Below are 20103 nucleotides of genomic sequence, written 5' to 3'. Positions count from 1 at the left end.
TCATTTAACTTGTTCTGTAAAATAGACAAAAATGCGGAAATTAAAAAAAATAAATCACACCGGTATATATAAACATCCTTTAATCATGATTGCCAACCATATGAATTAAGGCATATACAGTATAAAAAAGCAACAGCAGGACTTATGTTTATACAGTTTCTGAGCGTTATTTACTGGATACATCAGGCGGATGAACTCAACATATCAAGCAGCCTCTATGAGACAACAATGATGTCTCCAAAAAGTAGACAGAAGTTTGTAAACAGAGTCCATAGCACTAAATTCAAGTAATAAAATGACCACGGATACTATGAAGGTAAGGTGTTGTGTTAGTGAGGCAGAGCCGCTGATAGATATGCTGGAGTATTGGGGTGATTGCTGTCAGCCTTGTTTTGATCTTTAGATTGTTGCTGTATGTAAAAGCATGAAGTTAATAATTTAAAGATTAGTTTAAAATAACATTCGTTAAGTCCCTCATGGTGCATGTTTGGAGGTCTGCAAGGATGAAAGTGCTGCTAAATGCCTTTAACTGTCCAATCAATGAGAAAACATGCAGAACTCAGTCCACTGTCAGCTACTGTAGTGTTTCCAGTAGCTCTGTTCAAATTTAACAGAATTGGCCTTATATTGACTAAAGAGCATAAACTAGATATTTTAAATGAAAAAGTTTATGACCATCCTTTTTATTTTTGATACTGACAAACATCTTTTAGGCTTTTTTTTAAGTTAAATAATTGTACACCGAGGTGTTCAGATAAACATATAACACATAAATAGTTTTGGAGGTAAAAGCTGATTGTGTTTATCAGAGGCTCTGCTGTGAGCTAGTTAGCTTTCAGGAAGAATGGGAGCAGGAAACAGGCAAAACATCCACCACACTCACTAACAACACAAATATGTACCTTACACTTTCAAAAGTATTTACTTTGTGCATCCATTTATCATCATCAGATATCGAGTCAGCCATTGTTTCTTGTAACATGCTAGTTGTCAATAAGTAATAAAAATAAAACATCTTCAAACCTGAAATATTCAGGTAAAGCTGCAACCAATAAAAACCTTAACAAGCTGCATGTAAAAACTCTTCTTCCTTAACTGTAAAATACAGTCCTGCTGCATGTAAATGTTCTAACAAACAACTTACACATTTAAAGGAACAAAGTACTGAAGCATTAAACTCTGTCTTGTAACAAACAACAAAGTGACATATTTGGTTTTTGGTCAAAAATTCCTAGTTTACCTAAACAAAGAAGGTATGATCTGTTTGTAAACATATCAGCTGAACACTGATTCTTATTTCGCTTTTTCAATAAACTTTATATTGAGGTTAAAACGTAATATTTGGGCAACATTTTTGTCCATGTCTGTAATACTAAAAACACAGCATGTAATGTCAGTGAGAAATGATGATTAAAAAAACTTGAAGTTGAAATAAAAAGGTTGGAATTTAAGGCAAACTAGGAATTTTGCAGTTTACACATGATAATGTTTTACCTAATAAAGGGAATTGTTTCTCTCCACTGTTGCCCTATGCTTCTTCAAGATGAGAGACTGCTAATTGGCTTAAATTGTGCTGTTGCCTGTCTTGTCAAGGACGCTCTTGTAAATCATTTATAATCAAATGTTATTATTATTATTACTAATGCTGTTGTTAAACTTAAATTAATACAAATGAGAATCAGACTTTCTGGAACACAATATAAACTGGATTTAAATTGGGTCTTAATATAAAGTGTCATAAGACAATATTTATTGTGATTTGGCACTGTGCAAATAAACTGAATTTAACTGAACCGAATAGTTAGCCTGTGGGAGATGGGCACCAGCTTCCCAATGACCCACTGTGGAAGAAGTGCTAGAAAATGACTGACTGACTGACTGAATAGTTTAATTAAATGTAATCCACTTTATAACTTTTATCACAAAACACTACGTTTCTGAGAACAATAGTGACCTAAAAATGTGATTTAAAAAACAATTTGAATTACGATATAGTTTTGTTTAAACCAATGAAAAATAGTATTTAAGCACCACTTTAGCACCTGCTAGTAGGTGTGGTTAAGGCTAAACTGATGTAGGTAGTGTAACTAGCTTTTAATAGATGCTAAGTAATAGCTAAGTATTTATTTCATAAGCAGGTTTAGCTGCAGCAAATATTTAAATTTATACTGTCAACTCCCCAGAGGATTGAAATATTCCTTGTAAAATATAAATAAGTGTCAAACTCAATCCAGGAGTGTCAGCTAGCACATTCGGCTTGCAAGCTAACAGCTAGCCAAGTCTAGTCACTCCATTTATGTTTGCTTAAACAGTTTTATTAACAAAAAATATGCATATTAAAATTATAAATACAAATAATAATTTTATTGTTTCTATTATAATTTTTTTATATTTTGATGTTGTTGCCAAACATCACGCTGCTAAGATGCTACCCGCTAACTGACAAGCTAATATAGCCGTGGTAGAGGCACCTGTAGTAGAATAGCATCCCTTAAAAATACTACCGACTTTAGTTTAATTTAAAGTACGGTAAACATGTTGTTACTGTAGCTGTCTATTAAATTAACATTTAGTTCAGCAAAAAATTATCAATTTCATTTCACATTAGCAAGAATACCTAGCAGTCAGGGTAGTAATTTAAAGGTTTTGAGGTGTTAGCCACATGGTCTAAATTTGGACTAGTTTTTATCAAATCGCAATTTTCTAAAATTAAGTTTGATATCTGAGGTTTTGATTGTTCAGTACAAAATGTATCGTTTTCAGATTCAATGCTTTTTCATCTGAACTAAAAGGCGGTTAAAGCGAGTAAACATGAGGTTGTCATAAAAAATGTAACTTAAAAAAATAAGATGATGAGAGTAATAAACAGGCTAGTGGCTCTGCTTTGTGTTAGATACTCCTGCTTTGCCCCCTGCATCCCTGCATGGCTGATGGAGATCAACACAGTAAGCTTGTTAATGCTCTGCCATAAATCTGTACAGAATATATTTACACCACTGGGGTTCGTAAATGGCACTGGGTAGGTTGATGTGAAGGTTTTACTCCCACATAAAGACAATACAATCAACATGGTTACACTCAAGTACAGGTTAGTTATACAAATGTAGTGTCAGCACTATGAGGGAGGGAGGACCACTTCAATTATCAGAATGAGAACAGTAATTATACACTTTTTAGCTTCCTAATGCTGTTTTTGTCCCAACAGGGCTTTAAAAAAAGAGGATCCACATAGTTATTACCTTTACATTCAGTCATATCGTCATTATGTTACACTACAATAAATGTGCATTTTATAAAGTTAAACACAACAGCAGAGGTAAAGCTGAGTGCACGGGGCTCTAGGATGTGCCTCTTTCAAAACGATGACGTCTGGGTTTATACAAGAAGTCCCACCTTTAAAAAAAAAAAAAAAAAAAAGTCTATTTTCTGCGATGTGTCCCTCACCACCTCATCTGCTCCTCTGTGACGTGTTATAAAACCGGTGGCTGTCAGCAGTAAGAAATAAAAGAGGTTTTTCTGTTTGTTTGTTCCCTGCCTCTCAACGAGGCGAAGCTTATTCCACACCAAGGAATTGATGTCTGATAAATCTGCCATCCCTCATGTGAGACGCGGTCACATGGTTCTACTTCTTCCCTTCACTGTCTGTGGAGACAAAGAGACAAAATGAAGATGTTTAGGTGCATTTGGAACATTCAGTTCTCCTGGACTTCAGAGAGAAACCAGTCAGGGTTTACATTCAATGGGAAAATCCCTCTGGGACTGAAGAAACAGGCTCAATAACACTGTGTGTATTTCTGTTCTCACTGATCTTGATTCTGCGGTGATTTTGATGCCAGCTGGAGCCTTTGGAGACAGACCAACAACATCAGCTGAAGTGTTTAGATCTGACATAATAACATGACAAGAAGTTGTTTAAAACAGGAGAGAGTGAGGATGAAGGAAACAAAGTTTTAACATGTTAAAGGATGTTTCTTTGATACTGTGTATTATATATATAAAAGCATGCCATACATATCCACCAGTTAATGCTTCTGTTGCTAAAGTGCAGCTATAGGGGATCTCCATACCAGACCTAGGACTGTGTTTGAATTCTCCACTTGTTTACCAAATACTTAGTCAAAACTATTTGTTCTACTGTTCCTATGTAGAAATTAAAATGATGCAAGTTAAGCATTGGCACAACAGGAGGGACCCACTAGGCAACTAATACAATAAAAGAGACAAACTAAAGCCTCAAAAATATGATGAAATTACACCTTTGTTTATTGAAATTACACCTTCGTTAATTTTGTTGACAGGATTTTTCAATGTTGTGTTTTGCTCACGGTAAAGTCTAAATGACAGAATTAAGTTGATTTAAGCATCCAAAACTATTTGTGTTGTTGCAATGCAACAAAACAGTGTTTTCTCAGGATGAGGAGGAAATGAAGCGATCTCCTTGGGGGTCTCCTCTGATGGTGAGCTGTGTTCTTCCTCTGTCTTCATTACTTCTGTTAATCTCTTCTACCCCACAACCTTTTACAGTTAACTACAATCATAAAAGCATCAGATAATCATCACATTATGCCCTCAAACGTCCTGGCTGGTTCCATCTGCATTAGTTTACTCTTTTTATTTTACTATACACTCCACCACCGGAGGATCATTTATTCAGTGAGGTTCTTCTCCCCAAAGAGCAGCAGTTCAAAGTTGGATTTATTAAGACAGCAGAACGTCTTTAAGATGAGACAGTTCCCCACATCATTTGTTCTCTGTTTGCATTTTATTAAGGCCAATTTATTCTAGAAAACCAAGAGCAGATCTTTCCAGCAGAACATTTTCAATTACTGACATCTGAAAATACCTACCATCTATTTACATGTTTTATGTCATGTTTTAAATATGAAAAAAATGAATTGCTGAGTTTCTATACCTAGAATGTTGGCAACGTTTTATTTTCCACAAATGGTGTATAGTAAGTGCTTTACATATAAAGTTTGTTTCTAATACTGTATCTGCTGTCTCATCACTTTTTACTTCCTTGTCAATGGGAATATATTGAATTAATAATTTCCCAGTTATGGGTACAGGGTTCAGGTCCAAAGTTTTAATCACACCTGCTGAGGAGTGTCCTGACACCTGCTGACTGGAGACCAGCGACCTGGAGCTCAAACCTTCAAAACACAGGAGACAGTCAAAGGGTAAAAATCAGATACTAAATGCTTTAACATGAAATATCCTCAAATAAAATGTGTTTACAAGAAATAGTTTTAATTCCTGTAATCAAAATTATTTTAAACTGTTCCTGAGAGGTGTCGAGGTTAATTTATTTCAGAACGCAGAGTGTACTTTCTGTTCCTGAATGACCAGTTTACATCAGTATGGCCTGATTCATACTGGACACAGATAGTACTACAGGAGGGGATGTGAGCTGTTGGTTTTACAAAATAAAATGCTTCATAAACATTGACATGGAACCACAGGTGTCTGCACTGCCCAGTTTAAACGATGGAGCTCCTTGTCAGGAAATTACCTCCCAAATCAAAACATACATCAACCAAAAATCAGTTGCATTTGTTCTAAATCCTGTAAAAACTTTGCAAGAAATACATAATGCCATCCTGACTTTCCCAAACTTTACAATGGACTTACATGTACTCTACAGATTATTTTCATTACTTAACAGGACATGCAGGTTTTGAGAAAATAACCTGCAAGTGGCAGGAAAGTAACCTGTAATTTTCATGCAAAAAACATGGAAGTCCCAGGAAAATGAGATGTAGGTTCTGGAAAGATAATATGTAAGTTGTGGGATAGTAACATGCAAGTAGTAGAAGTGATGGGGAAGTAATATCTAGGTTCCTGTAGAAGGAACCTGACAGTCCTAGCAAATTAACTAGTTATTAACTAGAAAATAACTTTAATAATTCATTCTGGAAAAATAACCAGTTGATTCTGCAAAAGGAACCTGTACTATCTGGGATGTAATCTGTATGGTTCCAGAAAGTAACCTGTAAGTGGTGGGGAATCTCTAAATTAGAGGGAAGTAACCTGTAACTTCTAGAAGAAGTAACTTGACATTTCTTGGAAAGTAACCTGTAAGTTCTGAAATGTGACTTTCACATTGTAGGACAGTAAACTAAAAGTCGGGAAAAGTAATGACTAAGATATTAAAGGTAAACTGTAAATGGTGGAAAATTATTGCTTTATTCCAGATAAATATTCTGTAAAATGAGAAAAAAATAACATGCAAGTTTTAGGAAAGAAACCTGTAAGTCTCAGGAAGTTAATTTGTTAGTTTAGGGAAGGGAATGTGCAAGTTGTGAGAAAGTAACAGGTAAGTTGCAGGAAGTAACCTGTAAGTGGTGGAAAGTACAGAGTACATTATGTTTTGCTACCATTTCTTTTTACAGCATAATATTTAGAAATTCTGAGTCTTAATTTGTGCAATAAATTAAAACTGAATTCAAACCAACATTGTACTGCAACTTCTAAAGTAAATTTCAAAATTAGCTACACATCAAATATTTATATACCTTGTTTTAATTTTCAAGCATCTTTATTCAACGGAGTTTATTTAGCTCTACTCATTTAATGTTTCATGTTTTTCTCCTTTCTACACTTTGATCTAGATGTTTGCCTTCAGTTTTGGAATTATTACAAGAAATTGACCTTCAGGCTAAACTGGCTTGTGTTTCTGTTAGTAAGCCCACTCTCTGCGTGATAACATTAAATTGACATTGAACATAAAGCAATTCAAAGCAACTTCATCCTTCAAAACATACGGCCAGACTGTGACAGATTAGTAGAACCAGCAGGTCTGTACCTTGGTAGATATCAAACTGTCCAGACATCAGGTTGTAACTCATACCCAGGTGTGTGTGGTGGTGTGTGTGAAGGTGTCGAGCAAACAACACGTGGTTCCTTTCCCTTTCGAGCTCTCTTTCTCCCTCAGGTGAACCCTTCTCGCCAGGCTGCACAGAAACCAGACAAACACATGAGTTTATTCTGAGTGGGTCACAAGCATAAATGTTACAGGGCTCACAGATCACACCAGGAGCTAAAACAAGCATCTAACCTACAGTGTGAATTATTTGTTAAGTTACTGTGATGAGTTGAGTTACAGGTCCTGACAACAAAATCAACTGGCCTTAACAAGTCAACACAAGCTCAGGTTAACAATTTCCCTGAGTTCAATTCAATTCAGTTCAAGGGTATGTTATTCATCCTAAAGGGGAATTAAATAGTAGCTCATATTATCCAAGTATCTTCAAAGAGTCGTTGTAGATGCTGATGGCTGTGGGCAGGAAGGATCTCCTGTAGAGCTCTGTCTTACAGCAGATCTGAAGAAGCCTCTGACTGAAGACACTCTGTTGTTGTAGGACAGTCTCATGAAGAGGATGCTCAGGGTTCTCCATAATGTTCTTCATTTTATGAAGAATCCTTCTTTGCACAATGATCTCCAGAAGTTCCAGAGGAGTCTCCAGAACAGAACCAGACTTCTTTATCAGCTTGTTGAGCTTTTTTAAGTCCCTGGTTCTGATGCTGCTTCCCCAGCAGATGATGGTAGAAGAGATCACACTTTCCACAACAGACTTATAGAAGATATGCAGCATCTTGCTGCAAACACCAAAGGACCTAATCTTCCTCAAGAAGTACAGTCTGCTCTGTCCCTTCTTCGAGATGGCTTCACAGTTGCATCTCCACTCCAGTCTGTTGTCCAGGTGAACACCGAGGTATTTATACTCCTCCTCCACTTCTTCTCCCATGATAGAAATAGTGTCTGACCTATTCCTGTTTCTCTTAAAATCTACAATCATCTCCTTCATTTTGTTCACATTCAAGAGAAGATGATTGTTTCCACACCATGCTACAAAGTGGTCCACCAGCTCCCGGTACTCAGCTTCTTGTCCATCTCTGATCCACCAACAACTGCAGAATCATCTGCAGAAATACTCAGATGGCTTTTATTTAACAGACGCTGAACCAAAATACAGAAGTAGCGTGTTAAAGCTAACTAAAAACTAAGTGTAGTTTGCAGACATACGTTTTTGTACAGCTCTGAAGCTTCAGTTGTTGGACAGATGGTCTCATAATTTGACTCTTAAATACTTCGGTATTCAGAGGAGTTTATGGCTGACTTGATACCTGCAAAACAAGCCCAGACATCAGCCCTCCACCACCGTGCCTAATAGTTGGTATGAGGAGTTGATGCTTATATGCTGTGTCTGTTGTTACTGTCTGTTGTTTCAAATGTAACTTTGCAAATCTATGCATGCTTCACAAGATCAGCTAATTTTTTCCTCTCTCCCAGAGCTGTAAGAACAAATGACCACATTCAGCTCTTCTGAAAGGTTCTTGACCATTTTCTGGACAGAATGTTTTTCTGTGGGTGTGCTGCAGTAGAGATTTATAAAGACTTCCCACAAATTCTGCTTTTGAGCTCTTGTGAAGTAAGAAATGTGCTGGTCAGAGAGATCTTTGCTCTTGTTTTGCAGCTAGAGTTTTTTTTTTTTTTTTAACTCAGCAGAGTATCTATTGACCTTTAGTCAGGCTGCCATTTTGTTTTTAGACAGAAGAGGATTTCTCCTTCAACTATTCCAAACAGCAATACTTGTTTAGTCTTTTTCTAATTGTCCTGTCATGACCTTTAACCTGCTAACTAAAGCCTGTAGAGTCTGAGATGGAGGTCCAGGGTTTTTGGTCATTTCTCTGAGCGTCATGCTTTGACTTAAGGCTGAATCTGCTGGGATGTCAAACTCCTGGGAAGTGTGGCAGCTGTCTAAGATTTTAATCACTTAGGATTAAAAGGACTTCAGCTAGTTTTAAAATGGTCCCAGGTTGATGGGCAGCAACAGTTGATTCTGAGAGCATTGCTGATGTCTTTCCAGCTTGACGTCGTGTTAACACATCTGCATGCTGCAGAGCAGCAAAAGGTAAAACCTCCTACTTTTAAAAAAGGTGGTCACACTGATGATAATCAGTTAATTGATACCGTCATATTTAATACATTAGAATATGCGTCTGAAGAGGCTCATTTGTCAAATTAAAAGTACCATTTGAAAATAACCTTTAAGCAGGTATATAATTTTCATTAAGCCCTCGATTCTGTATTAAGATATTTTCTTTATTGGTTTGATGTAATATTCTAATCCTAAATGTCATGTTTTCATTAGCTGTAAGCAGAAAATATTCATAATTATCTGAAAAAAAGAAACTAACTGTAAAACCTTACAATCAAGAGTGATCAGATGACTTGTAACTGGACTTTAGCTGCACTAGATGAGGTTTTTTATGGAAAAAATGTCTATGTTTGAAATTAAAAGGATGCATAGTACCAGACGTATCTTTAGTGTGGTGTTTATGCAGCAGAATGAATGTCAGAGTAATTGCCTGAAGTTAGAATTAGCTTTTTAAGAACAGATTAAACATCTGCTTTCTGTCATGTTTGTCTTTCTTTTAATCCCTTCCTGTGGGTTTTTTTCTGAGGAGCCATCAGATTTAATGTGAAGGAAAACAGACATCAGAGGGGGAACGCTGTGAGCTGCAGCGTGAGTGTAGCCGTAAAGCAAAGGAGCAATTTCTCACAGCAGGGGATTTTCCATGGAAGTGATGGCTCGGCTGCTGCAGGAGCTCCCCGGAGGAGGAGGAAGAGGAGGATGACGACTCGCCGATCAGCTTGCCGCTCGCCGTTTCTCCTCTGCCGGGTGGAGTCACCTCCGACTCCTCCCTGCCTGCCGTCTTTCCGTACAGAGGGTAGTGGAAACCTGAACATAAGAAAAATGCAGACACAAAGAAATGTGGAAAAAGTACAGAACAATACATGGTTTTCCCTTTGTTGGAAAAATCCATCCAAACATAAATAAAATGTGTGGCGCAATTAGTAATAGTTTGCTATGACTCTTGGTTGCTACACATTGTAGATTGTTGATGAAATTCCCAAATAAATGTAAAGTAATAATGACATTTGGGAAAAGGAGTTTCACTTTATCCCTTTTCACCTTTAACCCCATATTTCTCCAGGATATGGTGTCCCAACTGTTTCTATGAGGCAGGGCTAATGGACACAGCTTTTTACCCCCTAAACACTGAGATCTGTCAGGGCAACACCTGGAAACGAAGGGCAGGAGATACACTCACAGCCTTAAATATGTTCTTTATTATGGCATTATTAATGGTAAAATCAGCACTTTAGTTGTTACTGTTATTCAGCTGCACAAATATGAAATATAAATATATGTTTCAATATAAGGTATTTTGTCATAGTCATTATTATTGTGCAGATTCATAGAATTTCAGTTTTTACAACATTGTGCAGTATTTCTCTCTTTAAAACATATTCATACACAAAGTAAAACACTGAAATGTCCAGATAGACGTGTGGTGTTGGGTTCAGCGAGTGAAAAATGTAAGCAGTAAATATAAACAAATTTAACATAATTATATTGTAATGTCTTTGGACAAAGACATGCCTGTTAGGTTAATTGGTCTCTCTAAATTGCCCTTAGATGTATGAATGAGTGTGTGTATGGTTGTTTGTGTGTTGCCCTGCGATGGACTGGCGACCTGTCCAGGGTGAACCCCGCCTCTCGCCCATAGACTGCTGGAGATAGACACCAGCTCCCCTCGTGACCCACTATGGAATAAGTGGTAGAAAATAACTGACTGACTGACTATATTGTAATATGAAAATACAGCATACAGTGTGTTTGTTGTTAATATACTGGTGAAACATAAAAGATCTAAATACATTTTAAATGCATTAAAGCAGCTTTATGATGAGAGTACATCTGACATTATGTTGTTGGTCTTTTTTATTAAGAAACAAATCCATGCAGACATCTGCTACACGACTGATAACTTATTTAATAGAATGTGTACATTTACATAAAGGGTGAGGTGAGCACCTACATGTATCAACTTTTTGACTATCCCATCTCTCAGTGTGGGAACAATGGGATGTGATGGTGTGGATGACCTGAGGGAACTGCACCAGAGAAACATTCAAACTTTGAATGTTTCTCACACATTTGAACTTCACCTCACTGAGTTGTCATTTAATGCCTTTAACACTTTGTACTTAATGAAAGCTTAGTTTTGGCTATAATTTTTTATTTTACCCATAATGCTCAGCTTACAGAGTACAATAATGCAACACATTGTAAAACATTCAGCAACATTTTGATCTACTGCCCATAGTTTATCTTCACGTGTAAACATTATGCAACAGAACGGAGGCATTTTTACTTCCACCAGGTGCTTCTCCCACTGTTTTAGTTTAAATCCGTCCCATAACAGAGAGAGGAAGAGCAAACCCTGCAACCCATTTACTGCCATTAAAACTTTTCACCAGATCTTCTCATTAAAGCTGCATCTGAAGGATCCGCTGCAGACATCAACATGTCCAGGTGTCGTCATCTTTTGATACTCATGGTTAATTGTGTTTTTTAGCAACACTTATTTTTCTTTTTTTTGTTGTATTATTATAACTGTGTGCAAAGTCATTGTGGGTATAATTTTTACTTTGGCAATTATTAATAATTATTATTAATAATACAGGTAATGTTTGGTCATTTTTTAACTCTGTTTTAAAAAGTTCTTTAAATGGCTTAAAAATGTTCTACTAAAGGTTCAGAGGTCAGTTTACAGGTCCTTCTCAAAATATTAGCATATTGTGATAAAGTTCATTATTTTCCATAATGCCATGAAGAAAATTTAACATTCATACATTTTAGATTCATTGCACACTAACTGAAATATTTCAGGTCTTTTATTGTCTTAATACGGATGATTTTGGCATACAGCTCATGAAAACCCAAAATTCCTATCTCACAAAATTAGCATATTTCATCCGACCAATAAAAGAAAAGTGTTTTTAATACAAAAAACGTCAACCTTCAAATAATCATGTACAGTTATGCACTCAATACTTGGTCGGGAATCCTTTGGCAGAAATGACTGCTTCAATGCGGCGTGGCATGGAGGCAATCAGCCTGTGGCACTGATGAGGTCTTATGGAGGCCCAGGATGTTTCGATAGCGGCCTTTAGCTCATCCAGAGTGTTGGGTCTTGAGTCTCTCAACGTTCTCTTCACAATATCCCACAGATTCTCTATGGGGTTCAGGTCAGGAGAGTTGGCAGGCCAATTGAGCACAGTGATACCATGGTCAGTAAACCATTTACCAGTGGTTTTGGCACTGTGAGCAGGTGCCAGGTCGTGCTGAAAAATGAAATCTTCATCTCCATAAAGCTTTTCAGCAGATGGAAGCATGAAGTGCTCCAAAATCTCCTGATAGCTAGCTGCATTGACCCTGACCTTGATAAAACACAGTGGACCAACACCAGCAGCTGACACGGCAACCCAGACCATCATTGACTGTGGGTACTTGACACTGGACTTCTGGCATTTAGGCATTTCCTTCTCCCCAGTCTTCCACCAGACTCTGGCACCTTGATTTCCGAATGACATGCAGAATTTGCTTTCATCTGAAAAAAGTACTTTGGACCACTGAGCAACAGTCCAGTGCTGCTTCTCTGTAGCCCAGGTCTGGGGAATGCGGCACCTGTAGCCCATTTCCTGCACACGCCTGTGCACGGTGGCTCTGGATGTTTCTACTCCAGACTCAGTCCACTGCTTCCGCAGGTCCCCCAAGGTCTGGAATCGGCCCTTCTCCACAATCTTCCTCAGGGTCTGGTCACCTCTTCTCGTTATGCAGCGTTTTCTGCCACACTTTTTCCTTCCCACAGACTTCCCACTGAGGTGCCTTGATACAGCACTCTGGGAACAGCCTATTTGTTCAGAAATGTCTTTCTGTGTCTTACCCTCTTGCTTGAGGGTGTCAATAGTGGCCTTCTGGACAGCAGTCAGGTCGGCAGTCTTACCCATGATTGGGGTTTTGAGTGATGAACCAGGCTGGGAGTTTTAAAGGCCTCAGGAATCTTTTGCAGGTGTTTAGAGTTAACTCCTTGATTCAGATGATTAGGTTCATAGCTCGTTTAGAGACCCTTTTAATGATATGCTAATTTTGTGAGATAGGAATTTTGGGTTTTCATGAGCTGTATGCCAAAATCATCCGTATTAAGACAATAAAAGACCTGAAATATTTCAGTCAGTGTGCAATGAATCTAAATTGTATGAATGTTAAATTTTCATCATGACATTATGGAAAATAATGAACTTTATCACAATATGCTAATATTTTGAGAAGGACCTGTATATACTTAAGGCTCTTATTGTGAAGTTCTGAAGGAAATTCACAGCTTCATTTTGTAGGGAACAGATGCAACATTCATTCACTGTGTTTATTCTATATTTAAAAGATTATATTTATTTCAAATGTGCATGAAACTAGATACTAGACAGGCCTCATTGTTATATATTTATATATATATGTTTTATGAGGCATCAGCCCAGAACTAATGCCCAGTTACAGAGCCATTTCATAAAAGAACATGCTGCCTTCTGATGTAACTTTGATTGGTTTAAAAAGAATCTTAAAAATCTATAATACATAATGAATTAATATTAAATAGAGCGGATCTGTTGGTTTAATGTGGACATCCTTGGAAATGATTGTAGTCTGCAGTCATCGACATGTACGTAAGTGTGTTGGCTTCTATTTTTGTGTCTCAGGTTGTCTGTGAGATATTTTGATTGTATTGCCTGCAGCACTGTGATTTTATTGTAATGCTCGTGGTGTGGACCCCTGAGAAAAGAGTCTCTACTATGGTAGGGATCTATAGGGACCCTTAAAGAGTAAACTGATGTCTAACTGCTCCCCTTTTTTCTCTAAATGGTAAAAAGATCTTTTACTTCAGTCTTACCTGGGTAATTCTGGACCAGGGTTGGGGACATTCCCCTGTAGGAGCCCCCGGCGCCCTCACACATCGCCATGTAGGGAGAATAGGAAGAATGCTGGTACTGGATGTAGGGCTGCTGGGGGGTCATAGGAGGAGACACTGCCGCCCTAGCATTCTGGGACTCCTCTGACAGCCCTCCTATTGGTTCCTGATCCTGGTCTTCCAGCCCCTCGTATCGGTCTGAATCCTCTGTGTCAATGATGGGTGGGAAATCGTGGAGCCCATGACCGCTGGATTTGTTAGCATCTACGCCAACACCACCTGAGGTCATCTTGTCACCAGCAGGCTCCACGGTAGCTCCCCATTCTTTCCCACTGCCCGCTTCCCCCTCCTCAACCTTCTCCCCGTGCTGACTCTGTAGCTCTGAATATTTGCTGTACGCGAGGCGGTGCACCCAGGAGGGGCCGTCTGGGGACTAGATGATGGGGACAAGTGTTGGTGCTGGTTCAGTGTTTCCCCTATAATTGTTTGTTAACAGTGGTGGGTGGGAGCCATTTTTTGGATCAGTTCAACTTCGGTCCACGTCTTGGTTCTGCTTACATTGCCAGCTTCAGGGTTAAAACTAGACACCGTTCTACTTAAACATCAGCAAATTGTCTCATAAGTGGTTTTTGAGGGGAATTGAAGGATAATTTATGACATAGATGAGGACAATTTATCTCTGCATTGGCCCACCGCTGCTGAATGACTATAGAGGAAACACTGTGTAGTTGAGTGAACAGAGCCATAGACAGACCATCTATCGCTGGCTCTGGATGAGATGTTGATGAAGGATGAGGATGTTTCAACAGCAGGCGGCCATTCAGCAGTGAGATGTGAGGAGGAGAGTGGCGTCTCACACATGATCAAGTGCAGAGTTTAGAGCAATTTGGAGGAAAAAGAACAACCTCTCCAACATAGCTTTCATTGTACTCAGGTTAGAGGGGTGACACTGGTAGCAAATTGTACAAGCTTTTTGTTCCTTTACAGCTAAAGTTGGAAAAACACCTTTCCTCCAATAATTTTCACTCTAAACGTTAAAAACATTTGCATTTGAAACAACTGAAGTAGTATGTCAGAGTAGAGCTATAGCAGCACAGAAGCCACATGGTCCTTGATATTAGCACCTATTGTACACAATGTGAGGTTAATCTCTTTGTGACACTCAAAAGCAGTCAGTAAAGCACACCAACAACACCATCAGCGGCGGCGGCGGGTTATAAACAGAGGGAGAAACTTACACTGGAAAACGAAACATTAGAGTCCAGATCTGTCTGACTGTTTGGATTGTGGAGGGATGAAGAAGAGGAGGAGGGTGACTTGATGTCATCACAGTCTTTCATGGAGACCTGGTGCTGGTCCACCAGGCCACTGTGCACCACCTTTACACCCAGACTCTGCCCCCTTTCTCCCCTTTCACTCATTTCCACATAGGAAAGCACCGGTTTGGCACAGCAACCTTTAGCACCATCTGAACCTTTACCTAGCATGGCTCCACTGGCTGAAACTCCAACCAAATGTTTAACATCCTCACTGTCCCTTACCCCCTGTCCCCTTTGCTTGGCAGTGAGGGTCTGATCACAGCATTTGGAGCCCAGTAAAAGTTTCTGGTCCATGTACAATCCTCTGGAGTACTGGCCATAGTATAGAGACTGAGCCAAAGCCGTCTGGGTCTGACTCATAGCCAGCTGGAGCTGAGACTGAGGTGACCCGTCACCTTTCTTCGGATCTGTGAACTCATGGGAGAAGTTTTTGTCATCGTCTTTTATTTCCTCTTTCTTGTCTTTCCCTTTGCTGTCGTGAGGAGAATTTTTGTGAAACGCAACAGCCCCGCTGCTCTGCCTCTCTGGCTGCATGTAACCTTGCAGGTAGTAGGGATCGTAGCTGTGGTAGTATGGGGACTGGGGCTCCTTCAAAGCTGTAGGAGGGGTTTTACCAGAGTTAGCATGGATGCTAATGGTGCTCACCTCAGAGGAAGACGAGGAGCTGGACTTGGATCTGAGCCCTTCTGAGCGACATTCTGAAGACCCCCCATCATCCCCGGCATCTGAGATATCGGAGTAGGCAGGGCTGTCGTTCTTGCTGCTGCCATCTCCTGCTAGACTCGAGTCAAGTCTCGATGAACCACCAATAGAAGGACTGGGGGCATTGTCTGTAAATGTGTAGACCTTATCGGCCTCTGCACGGATGCTAGCCATCCTGCTCTCCTGGCTCTCTGTAAGTCCGTTTATTACATCCTGTTTACTAAGGTGCTCCTTCAGAAGGCTTCCAGATATTTCCTTAATCCCCCCTTTAGGTCCAATTCCAACATCTTCCACTTTGATCACACTGCTATCACCATTGGGAGTCCTGTTTGCTGGATCTTTGTTATGTTTATCCTTTAGCTTCCGTTTTTCCTTTTTCCTGGTCTCTTTGCAAGTGACCATTGTGGCTTTGACAAGGCTTGGCTCCACTACGATACTAAGCTTTGGTTTAATGGGTTTTAGGGAAATATTTTTACTGGTGAGACCTACGGCAGCCACTGGGGAAGGCTGTTGTGGCGCAGCAACATCAGCTGTACTAGTCGGATATGTCGTGTTGGGTATGGCAATAAGCTTTGGTGGAGCAGGAGCTGGAGCGATTGGACGGTTAGTCCTGGACTTGGACAGTTTTTCCACCTTTCCGTTGGCCTTCTTACCTTTATCGGATACACTTCCCTTTTTATCAATCAGTCCTTCTGCTTCCAGTTTGGGCATCTCTACAGAGGAGCTTCTGTCTGGGACCATGCAGTTCTCTAAAACCACTGTCATGTTGGAGATAATGGGCAGATTGCTGAGGTCATCAATCAGACCGTCTTTCAGGAGTGAGGTTCTTCTGGTTTTGGAGCTGGCTGTGGGGCTGTGGTCAGTGCTGAGGAGTAACCGTCTGTTCTTAGGAGACCCCACTGTAGTCACCTTGTAGAGAGGAGCAGGTTTCTTTGAGGAGCTGTGAGTGTTTGTGCTGTTCTCTGGGGACTCATATGCCACGTTGCCGATGTTGTCCTCGCAGTCTGATAGTCGATCCTCACTCTCTCCATCCTTCGAGGGACCTAGTTCAGGCTTCCTCTGCTCCTCCACCTCCAGGTGTGCGTGTGTCTGGTGGTAGCGCAGGCCATTGATGTGCTTGTAGCGTTTAGTGCAGTTTGGATGGGGGCAGTCAATGAGGATTGGTGGGGGAGGAGAGGAAGCACAGCCTCCTCCTGGATCCATGAAAGATGGATCAGATTTGCCCAACGGCGTTGATGGGGCACTCCGGGATTTCGCTCGGATCCTCTTTCCATTCCCATTTTTAATGTCATCTGAGGAAACAAGACTAAGGTCCAAGTCAGCTGGTGGTTTGTTCTTTCGCTTCCCAGCGGGGATATTGGAGCTCACATTGGTGGCTCTAACATCATCGACCGTGAAGAAGGAAGGAGGTGCTCGGCCATTGCTGTTGATGAGATTCAGGCTGCCCCTCCTTCCCTTGCTGTGGATGGGTCCTGCCACACCGCCTCCACGGCTCCTGTGGTGTGAAAGACCCCTGACTTTAGGGGCGCGGGACGTTTCTATGCAGGACCGCTCAGACATGGCCATTCTCATCCGTTTACCTCGTCCACGGCCACCTGGGAATTCAGGATCACTGCAAGGAGACTCACAAAACCTGGAGAGACAGAACAAAAACATTTAGATTGTTTGTTTTACTAATCCTAATCTGCAGGGATTGAACAGGGTTTGTGCTGGGTGGATTTTGATACATTCATTGGTGAAATTCATAATGTTTAGGATATACACTGCCCGTCATAATGCTAAACAGCTATGACACATACAGTACAGAATAATGCTGCTTTTTAAAAAACATCTATTACTGCACACATAAGTATTCACAAACCACTTCTTTAAAAAGTACAGCAGAATTTAATAAAGTGAAAACAATGATTATAATCAATTATGCTAAACTTAATAAACACTGTTGTCTACTATCCTCGTATATACAAGATGTATAGATGTTACGAATGTACCATCTAAACATCTGAGAGTGTGTGGGTGTGCATGTGCGTGTATTTCTGTGTATAAGAAGTACAATAGAAACAACAACAAAGACAAAGGGTTTGGCTTGTTCGGCATTGTGACAAGATGGCCACCATGACTAGAAGAAAGGAATGAGTTACAAGATGACAGATCTTCTCCATGTAAGTTGCACATAAGCCCACGTGCTTGGTACCCACTGGCATTTCAATACACGTGGTACAAAGGACAATGGATGTTAGGAAGATCAAGATATCTGAATCTCTGTCAAGTTCTTGTCCTGGTTCATCGTTGAGAAAATGTTAAGCACAACCACTTAATAACATAACCATGAACATGTCACAAACTGACCAGTTCAAAACATATTAGGCTTGGATTTAGGATATGTCCCAGTCTAAGGATATGTTCCAGTCCCAGGATATGTCCCAGTCCCATGATATGCCCAGGTCTCATGGTATGTCCCAGTCCCAGGATATGTCCCAGTCTCAGGACATGTTCCAGTCTCAGGATATGTCCCAGTCTCAGGATATGTCCCAGTCCCAGGATATGTCCCAGGATATGTCCCAGTCTCAGGAAAGGTCCCAGTCTCAGGATATGTCCCGGTCTCAGGAAATGTCACGGTCTCAGGAAATGTCCCAGTCTGAGGACATGTCCCAGTCTCAAGACATGTTCCAGTCCCAGGATATGTCCCGGTCTCAGGAAATGTCCCAGTCTCAGGACATGTCCCGGTCTCCGGAAATGTCCCGGTCTCCGGAAATGTCCCGGTCTCCAGAAATGTCCCGGTCTCCGGAAATGTCCCGGTCTCAGGATATGTCCCAGTCTCAGGATATGTCCCAGTCTCAGGATATGTCCCAGTCTCAGGAAAGGTCCTGGTCTAAGGATATGTCCCACTGTAAGGATATGTCCCAGTCTCAGAAAAGGTCCCAGTCCCATGATATGTCCCAGTCCCAGGAAATGTCCCGGTCTCAGGATATGTCCCGGTCTCAGGATATGTCCCGGTCTCAGGATATGTCCCGGTCTCAGGATATGTCCCGGTCTCAGGATATGTCCCGGTCTCAGGATATGTCCCGGTCTCAGGATATGTCCCGGTCTCAGGATATGTCCCGGTCTCAGGATATGTCCCGGTCTCTGGAAATGTCCCGGTCTCTGGAAATGTCCTGGTCTCAGGATATGTCCCGGTCTCAGGATATGTTCCGGTCTCAGGAAATGTCCCGGTCTCAGGATATGTTCCGGTCTCAGGAAATGTCCCGGTCTCAGGATATGTCCCGGTCTCTGGAAATGTCCCGGTCTCAGGATATGTCCCGGTCTCTGGAAATGTCCTGGTCTCAGGATATGTCCCGGTCTCAGGATATGTTCCGGTCTCAGGAAATGTCCCGGTCTCAGGAAATGTCCCAGTCTCAGGATATGTTCCAGTCTCAGGATATGTCCCAGTCTCAGGATATGTCCCAGTCTCAGGATATGTCCCAGTCTCAGGATATGTCCCAATTTCGGATACTTTTACTTCATTTGTTGGTGTGTGTCCACAGTTAGTCTCTGGTGGCTTCTTGTTCTTGAAGAATAAACCTCCAGGTTAAATCAGTCTGTTTACTCTCTGTGCCCCAAGTCCATTGATACCTTTAGTTCTCTGGCTTCTAAGTAAATGTCTTCCAGACTTGTGTTACTGGTGAAAGTGAATCAGAAACATAAGGCTGTGTTCCCACTGGTAGACCTTGGTCAGTGAGAGCTTATGAGTACAAGAAATGTGTCCTAACCCTTGAGAGCAGCCAGAGATCCCAACCAGCAAGTAAAGCATAATCAGGGGAGCAGGGGACCATTAGACAATGATTTTTTTGATTTTTAGGTTTGTAAGTTTCTAATATTCTGGGTTTTTCATATAAAGATAGAATAACAATCTTAAAAGCTTGTCATACATATATCTATTCATTAAGGATAGAGTAAATTAAACATAAATTCAGGAAATCATTTAAGGAAAACCTTCTTCAGCAGTTTGGTTGGAATAGGATCAAGAATTGTTAAGCTCAGAGGCTGGTTCTGTTGTAAATGTTAATGCCAATGATATGGGTCACTGTCAACAGATGGGAACAATGGCACAGATTGTCTCCCTAACAGAAACAGTTTTAACTGAAAAAAAGTTCATCACTACAGAGTTGAAGGAATACATTTTTATACCTATTCTGCTTTTAAATCAAACATCCAAGACATTATAAAACTACACTTTGCAAACATTTGTGTTCCAATGTGTAGAAATCACAACTAATTTCAC

General features: G+C 40.4%; 1 protein-coding gene across 8 annotated transcripts in view; it reads right to left on the bottom strand.

The window, feature by feature from the left end:
• Positions 1-63: 63 nt before the first annotated feature.
• znf608 (zinc finger protein 608) overlaps positions 64-20103 on the bottom strand; it is a 71324-nt gene continuing 51284 nt past the window's right edge. For 2 of the 8 annotated variants that reach the window (XM_047382032.1, XM_047382039.1), the window contains exons 4-8: positions 15060-17475; positions 13804-14254; positions 9568-9746; positions 6806-6953; positions 64-5153 (exon numbers count right to left, since the gene is read on the bottom strand). In XM_047382032.1, coding sequence (XP_047237988.1) covers positions 4876-5153; positions 6806-6953; positions 9568-9746; positions 13804-14254; positions 15060-17475 — 3472 coding nt within the window. In that variant the 3' untranslated portion in view covers positions 64-4875. The remainder of the gene's footprint in view (positions 5154-6805; positions 6954-9567; positions 9747-13803; positions 14255-15059; positions 17476-20103) is intronic. The other 6 variants (XM_047382035.1, XM_047382034.1, XM_047382036.1 and 3 more) reach the window with 6 other exon arrangements.

This window comes from Girardinichthys multiradiatus, chromosome 12, assembly GCF_021462225.1.
Source record: "Girardinichthys multiradiatus isolate DD_20200921_A chromosome 12, DD_fGirMul_XY1, whole genome shotgun sequence".
Classification (NCBI taxonomy): domain Eukaryota; kingdom Metazoa; phylum Chordata; class Actinopteri; order Cyprinodontiformes; family Goodeidae; genus Girardinichthys; species Girardinichthys multiradiatus.
The sequence above is the reverse complement of the archived record's forward strand: the minus strand, read 5'-3'. Positions and strand labels throughout refer to the sequence as shown.